This window comes from Apaloderma vittatum, unplaced genomic scaffold (assembly GCF_000703405.1).
Source record: "Apaloderma vittatum isolate BGI_N311 unplaced genomic scaffold, ASM70340v1 scaffold3388, whole genome shotgun sequence".
Taxonomy (NCBI): domain Eukaryota; kingdom Metazoa; phylum Chordata; class Aves; order Trogoniformes; family Trogonidae; genus Apaloderma; species Apaloderma vittatum.
The window spans coordinates 1-7,982 of NW_009731057.1; the positions used below are offsets into that span (position 1 = coordinate 1).

General features: G+C 40.5%; 1 protein-coding gene across 1 annotated transcript; it reads right to left on the bottom strand.

Moving 5' to 3' along the window:
• Positions 1 to 671: 671 nt before the first annotated feature.
• Positions 672 to 7,547, bottom strand: TAMM41 (TAM41, mitochondrial translocator assembly and maintenance protein, homolog (S. cerevisiae); the record flags this gene model as incomplete). Its single annotated transcript, XM_009875028.1, has 5 exons — positions 7,365 to 7,547; positions 5,736 to 5,828; positions 4,184 to 4,334; positions 2,997 to 3,142; positions 672 to 837 (listed from the first exon to the last, which is right to left on the bottom strand). Coding segments are annotated over exons 1-5 (730 nt in total), but the record flags the coding sequence as incomplete, so codon positions are not given.
• Between the last annotated feature and the right edge of the window lie 435 nt (positions 7,548 to 7,982).

Below are 7,982 nucleotides of genomic sequence, written 5' to 3' on the forward strand. Positions count from 1 at the left end.
ACAACCGCAGGCACAGTCAGCTCGGAGCTCTAAATCTAGATGCAGCTCACGCCACCATGACTCCTGCTCCCAGATTTGGCTGCTACCATGTCATTGTCACAGTCCAGCCCTGAAGTTGCCACAAACTGACACAGGAGCAGCCGGACAGTTTCACGTCCAGGTACAGTTCATCCCACGCTGCCCACAGAGAGCTGCAGCTCTCAAGAGCTCCATTTCCCAGCACAGAAACCAGAGCAAGAGCTCCCTCCACAGCTGGCTAGTGCCAAGAGGCTCTCAGGAGTCCAGAGAGCTTTTGCCACGCTCAAGGAGGTTGCAAAATTGGCCACCTGGAACTAAGATGTGTCAATCCTGAAGCTGTAAGCCTGCCAACTGGAGCTAGACAGGCTAAGCAGGCCAAGCTAATTCCTGAAGACTACTTCTTTCAGGACCCAAACCAAAACATCTCTTTCAGTATCACAGGAATGCTGTTTGCTAATATTTCAGATTATCTGTCTGCAATCAAAGAAAGGCAAACCCAGACTTTTAGGAACATTTAACTGACTAGCTCTTTTGATTAATCTCTTGTCTTCTTCATCCTTCTCTCTAAATCATCCGGCTGAATTAGAACTACATAGTAAATCTCTGTATCCATCACGTTGTAAAACAGGTTACAGACACTGATCTAGGCCCACCTTGATGCACCACAAATCCACAGTCAGGGTCATGCGCAACTTGCAGCAAAATTTCTTCCACATCTCTGTTTTTCCCAGGAGGGTCTACCAGAGAAGTTATCTTTTGCTGCAGAGTCCTTGGCAAAGCCATTAGTTGTGCAAATTGACCTTCTGGACTTTTATCTATCTGCATGTTAGAGAAAATATAAGACAATAAAAATATACATTGTTAACAAGGGAAGTTTTCTTTTTCAAAGAAATCAAAATGGTCTTTTGGCTATCTTTGAACCTGGTAAATATCTCACAGGATAGGATCCATTTCACTCGCAAAAATCACTGACAATGCTCATGGAAACTTCCCAAGCACTGGGAAATGGGGTAACTCAGTTCTGAACCTGAAGAATAACTGAACATGAAGAATAACTCAGTGCAAAGAGGTTAATTTTTATCCAACGGAAGTCTGCAGACACATGACCCTGCTGCCTCTGCAAGCAGCCTTTCACTGAAACAGCATCATTTCTGCTCTACCCAACTTCCTCTGGAAACACAAGTCCACTGCAATGAAATAAATAAAAAGTTCCCAAAAGACCACTCAGGTTCCTCTGCTTGGATATAATCAAACCACACACATATACACTTGTTTCAAGTTTAGTTTGAAAAACACTGTCTCTGCTTTAAACTCAAACCACATCTGGTTTGTATAATTTGAAGGGAACTTTCACTCCATGTTTTCCAATTTAAATCAGAAATACAATGACCTTATTTTGAATACAACGGTACCAAAATGTAAGCCTGTACACATTTATGCAAAACGTTAAGCACGAATACTGAAAAACCCCCAAATAATAAAGCAAATCTCTCCAAAACTGGAGGAAAATATGAAGAGTTCAATTCCTCCCACACAACTTGTCATTCAGTTCATGGAGATATCAGCCAGGATCCCAGCAGCCCGGTACACTCCCGTCAGTCAGTGGGGAGAAAAGGATATCCAGATGAATCACCCAGCGACTGCAGAGCGAGCCGTGCAAGGAGCTGGCTCTTCACGTGATGTGGGAGGAACCCACACCTGAACCAGAACTGTACGAACTAGTGCCTGCCTTCCGGTGTTTTTGAGGAAGCTTTCAACAAAGAACTTTCCCCGTAACTCTGAAGACATGTACTTAGAGAATGGTTTTCTGTTCTGAAGTAAACATCACTCCCAACAGCAGTTATCCTCGCTGGTCTGGGGAACAGCTGCCAACAACCAGGCCAAGGTGTGAGGAATAAAATACTGAATCACTCTGCTCAAAATCAATGGTAAAATGACGGCATTTCATCAACAGTCTTGACGATTATTATAGAAATATGGAGAGTTTTATTATCCATACTTGTAGTATGATACCAAGATCTGTTTAAAGGTAACAAAACAGGGAGTATTATTCAAACTAGTCATTACTGACTCTTTTCAAAATTCTTTTAAATAATTCTTCTACTAAACTGTTCACAAGCACATTGATAAGAAAGCACAGGCAGCTGCAGTATAATACAGATTCACCTATGCCGTTCTCCAAAGGGTTATGGTAAAATTGTTCGCTTGTACTCAAGCTTGCTTGTCAGTTTTTAAAACATATGTCCTAAAAAGAGGCATTTGTGAAATAGTTATCAAGGCAACTTGAGGATAAAGAGACATCCATGTCCATGAGACAATCCATGCAATCTGTAACTTCACATTGCTATTGTCTGCCAAGGACACCCACACTACAAAAGGAAAAGCTGCTGTTGGACTTCGGACTGCAATGTTTCACTAACACTTTATGCCAGAAAGACGGAAAAGAAGATCTTGGTCATTCTGGTTACTTGTTTCCCAAATACTGGGAAAAAGATTGTTTTAGTAATGGCTATTTAAATATAATGCCAGAATTTCATTTGGGTTGAGCCACCCGATTTTCGTAACTAGCATTCCAGGGCTTGTGTGAGATGCAGTTTTGATCGCAGAGAGTTGCACCTCTCGGGTACAGCCTAATGTCTTTAACACAAACCAGATGTTTATTTATACTTCCCAGACTGCTGTTTCTCTTGGGCATTCATCAGAACACATGTTTTGAAATGGTCTCCTCTCGTTGCTTTGCTAGGGCTCTAGTTCTGTGCCTGTACCCAAAGAAAGCAAACAGCAGTCACTGCATCTGCAGAGACTGGGATTTCAAACAGCAAGCCTTCTGGGTGCGGAATTAACTAAACAAGAGAAACATCATAAATAGCAAGTACAGGGACTATAACTGCTCCTCTTGGTGTATGGCACAATTCTTGCCTTCTGTTAGCGTGAGAAAGCACTTTACTTGTTTTCAAAATGTTTTGAGGAACACTTGCCTCCAGCCTTCCCAGATGGTGCTTATAGACCACTTGAGGGCAGTCCTGCAGGATGTTACTGTACAGCTTCTGAAAATGGGGAATGTTAGGCTTCACTATGTTCTGCACTTTCGATCTGTCTTCTCCTATCACCATTCTGAAATCACCTAGCAAAGAGAAGCGAAACAGTTATTTTGTTTGGAAAAAAAATGAAAACCCAGAGAAGGGGAACACACAGAGAATCACAGAAGGGTAGGAGCTGAAAAGGACCCCTGAAGATCATCCAGTCCAACTCCCTTGCCAGTGTCCTCTTCACTGTTGCTGTCAAATGGGGTTTTTTCTAGCAATTTAGGAAGAAAAAAAATAAAATAAAAAAAAGGAAAAGCCAAGCAAGCTGCAATCCAAACTGACCACAGAAGTGCTATGCCAAGAACAGCAACACTTCTCAGTAGAGTCAAGCTGCAGCTTATAAAACCCACCTGCCTACCTGCACCTCTTTTAAAAAACAAACTCGCATTTCTGTGAGCTAAGAAAATGCCCTGAGAAGTACAACTCCAACTGAACTTGTTCATAGTGACTTCATTAAGGATAACAACATTTAAAGAGCGATGCTGAATTACACTGAAACAATTCAACCTTGTATTCAAGAGCCATTTGGAGTAATTTTTTTTTCCCCCATATCAATTTCATAACTAGAGAAAGGAGGAAATCCTTTTAACAACAACAACAACAAAAAGTCAATAAACACCAACCAGGACTGAAGAATCATGATCTGGATCTTTAAATTAACTAATAAGAACCGTAAACACAGCACATTCAAAAGGTAGAAGACAAAGTATGGGTCAGACTATGAGACAAATCAACATACACTAAGAGTGGAAAGAAAATTTTTTTTCCCAAAGTTTTGAATCATCAAAACCATAATATAATCCATATAAACAGAAAAAACTCCACATTATTTCACCACATTCAATCATATGTTCATAAATCAAGCAGGTATAAGAAGTTTCGCCTCTTTCATTTCTATGAATAAGCACAATTAGTCTTCCCAAGCTGTTAGTAAGACAGCTTTAAAATAAAGTAGTCAGACCGCAGAACAGTTCAGGCCCAAAGAAAGAGAGTGGATGACTTAGTGCACGTTAGACTTCCTCCCGCAGCCCAACAGCTCCAGCTTTTCTCCTCAGCGACTCCAGACACTACATACTAACCAGAATAGGAGAGCCCAGCGATCTGCATGTAGAGGTCCTCTTCAGAGAAACTCTCCGGTAGCATGAGGAAGGCGGCTGTGACTGCACTCTTCAGGTTGCTCACCAGAGCCACCTGCAGCTTGCTGTTATCGTTTTGCGTCAGTATTTTCACCTGAAAAAGCAGAGTCATTGGAAGCAAGGCTTCAGGAGAGTGCTGGTGAAGATGGAGCTAGAAATGTTACTGAAACCAGCATGAACACGTTCCCTACCACCAACTAGATTTTTTAAAGGGAAATAATATGCTATAGCCTTCGGAATTTGAATGTCTGAAACACTGAAGCAGTGATATCGAATTCTGAATAGCTCATAGAGCCAGAAATTTCCCAGGAAGATGAGTGCAATAGTTGTCACCCAGGTGAATGTTGATTCTTGGGGTATATCAAAGTTAAGGAAGACTTCTTCACAGCACAAAGACCTTCTGATCAGAACTATCTGCTGTACTGCATCGTATCAGGGGGAAGGAAGCAGCCTATTTACTCCAGTTTTACAGTGTGCACAGAATTCAGTTACTCTACTAACAGCAGAGAAATAAGGGATATATTGACAATTTCAAAAATCAGCATGACCCCCAGTCAGCACAAAAGTTTAAAGCAGAAAAAGTACCATCCTGACTGCTAGGAAACTCACACACAAGAAACTGCAGATGTGTGTTAACATTTACAGACGAAAACATACACAGAAAAATCTCATTAGAGGATGAAAGGTATGTAAAAAAAGTGCTATTCCAGTTTGCCATGCAGCCACACCCACCCTCTGTTAAATATCACAGTGAGATAATTTTCCATTCTCTTTCAAAAACATGTTTTTACAGATTTGGACAACGAAAAAGTTCTGTAAACAAACCTGCGCTCTGTCACTCCTTTGTGGCAATTTTTGTAACATAAAAACCCTAAACTTCCCAAGACCTCTACAGAGAGTTCAAGATATTTCTGTAAGTTATTCATATTCCTCTCTCTCTCACCTCAACTGAATTTATTATTTATTTGCTTTTTATGATGCAAATATGGGGAAGAAAAACCAACAAGCCAAATGCACAGTTCAGTCAATTATATGCTACATATACTTTACAATAAATATGTTAACAACACAATGAACTGGACCAGTCAGAGCACAACAAAGCAGTTTTCACCTTTAAAGATTTCCGATTATCTAATTGTGTTAAATTTTGGTGGCCTCTGTAACTTGTTATAAAGGTAAACCTTACAGGCAACAGTACAGGGACTTTAAGTCAATGCAGTCCCATTATTCAAGATTTACTACAGACAGAAAACTGTGACGAATACACACACTTCAGGTTTTTCCCCACGGAACGCTGAATATCGTTAAGGACCACATTTCACTTCCCTTCTGAGAGATCATCCCTCTAGGGCTAGAACCCCAAATCTGGGCAGGTTATTTATTCAGTACTGATGTGTAGGCCCTTAACAGCTAAAGCTAAAACCACAGCTGGTGAGTTGCCAGCCCTGTAATTTCCTGCATTTCAAGACAGAAAACTCAACAGACCAAGGGTTACCGGTTTTTGTAGGCGTCCAGCGACATAGAGGGTTTTCCAGTGAAGTAAATCATCGATCAGGGTATCAGTGCTAATTACACCATATTTTATCACCTGCAAAAAAGCAAAATAACAGCCTTTTAAAAACTATATACTTGCACCATTTTAATGACAGGAAACTTACTATTTGCTTACTATAACCACCATTAATTCTAAGGAAAACACACCTCCAATATAAAACCAGATGCATTTTAATATTTTAAGGAACATGGGAGGTGAAAAAAAAAAGTAATTCCTATTCACATGCAGACACTTGGGGAAAAGAAAAGTGGAATGCACAGAACTCTTTAAGATACTTTCTCGAATCAAAGGTACAAGAAAGTCACCCAAGACTTTAAACCCCAGAGGAACCTAGTCTGGCCAGACACTGACACTGCAGAGATCTGAACATTAAAATCCAACTGTTCCTTGAGAAAGTTACAAGCTGTTTTGCACCAGTCAAATGTTACAGTAGTTGGAACAATTCAGAGTATTCTTTGATACTGAAAATGCTAAAAAAATAGTTCATCAGAGATTTATTTTAGATCTCTGATGAACTATTTAGATTTATTTATTTTAAATAAAAACTCCAGACGTCCCTGTGTACCATTACTGAGTAGTGGGCAGTGTATCAGAAAGCCTTTTCCTTTGCTCTCTGACATTAAAAAACAAATTGCCATTTTTAAGTTCATTTTATGTATCTAGAAAAAAATCAAAAACTTTCAACAGTTTATTTCCAATTTGCACCTCCTTGAAATAAAATCCAAAATCCCTCTTTACACAAAGTGAACAAAGTTTAAACACCAATTTCTTGCCTCATACAGATGCATTTAAGCAAAAGCACAAGTACCCAACAAGACCACTTTATCGACCTCTCCACTTTCTGTGAAGAATTCTGACAAGGACCCAACACTACTGCAGCCATGCCTGCTCCAGGACAGGGCACTCTCTCACAGCTGTCCTTCATTTCACTTCATTCCCCACCTTTCTTAAAGCACTCGCTTTCCCAAAAAAAGCTACCACATGGCAAAAGTTACTCAAAATCAACACCCAGACAGACAGACACAGTATTCTGACACAGACACAGGCTATGCCTAGATGCAGAATTAGGACTGGCTGGGCAAATGGTACTTACCTAGAATTAGTAATTACAGCCCAGCTCCACAGGCCAGGATGTTATCCATTAAACAACACAAGTGTCAATTCCAGCTCACTATGTAAAATATTTGCATTTTACATCAAACCAAGCCAGAATCCACTCTGCCATTACTACACAGTCACCAGCTCGAATGAAGAGTCTGTGAGCCCACAATACAGTTTATAGCCACCAAAACTGGCAGACAGCAAGCAATAAGGAATACAAATCCGATTTATGAAGTGCTTCGGTTAATAAATACCAAACATTGCTCACATTTCTACAGTGCAAAAGCAGCTGCTCCATCTGCTTTTTGCTGTTCATGAAAGGGCTCTGAGACTTAAAGATACCATGAGTTAGGAATCAGTTACAATCGGCAAGATCTCCTTCTTGTACAGAAATCTGCTTTACATTGACCATTTCAATACTTCACATTCAAACATTTGACTCCATTTACTCAAACTCTTTGTACTTACCCTTCCGTTACACGGCACCAAAGTATTGTAGTAGATCCCTGCTCCATAGCTCTGTACACTGCTGATCTGCTTTGGTCCAAAAAGTTTTAAGAAGGAATAATGACTCCTGTTCTTTAACAAGTTCATCATATGCCAGGTCACAGAGTCATCAACAGCAAACACGAAGTCCAGCATGTTATTCTGTGAATAACAAGAAAAGCTTTGGGGTTTATATGTCGGGAAACTACCGAAGTTAATCATATTAATCTAAAAGACACATAGTATCTGACAGCCAGCTAATAATTTTTCACCCCAGTATAAAAATAAAACCAAACCACAGGCATTAATGTCATATAGCTTAAAGGTCTTGAAGTTGGACCAGAAGAGATGGCCCAAAATTTTCATGTCCTCCTTGTTATAAGGGATCAGCCTTCCACTCTCTGAAACAGCAGAGCACAGGACGAGATCCCCATCAGCCCAGCTCACAGCTCAGCACAACAGCCTGAACCACCCACAAACAGGACTTTTGCTAACATGGGCAGATAAAGGCATCCTGCAGCAAGAAACTGCATTTCTAGACTAGCCCCTTGAATCTGTCCACGAAAGCAGCCAAAGACTGGTGCCTCAGCACTCCTGAGG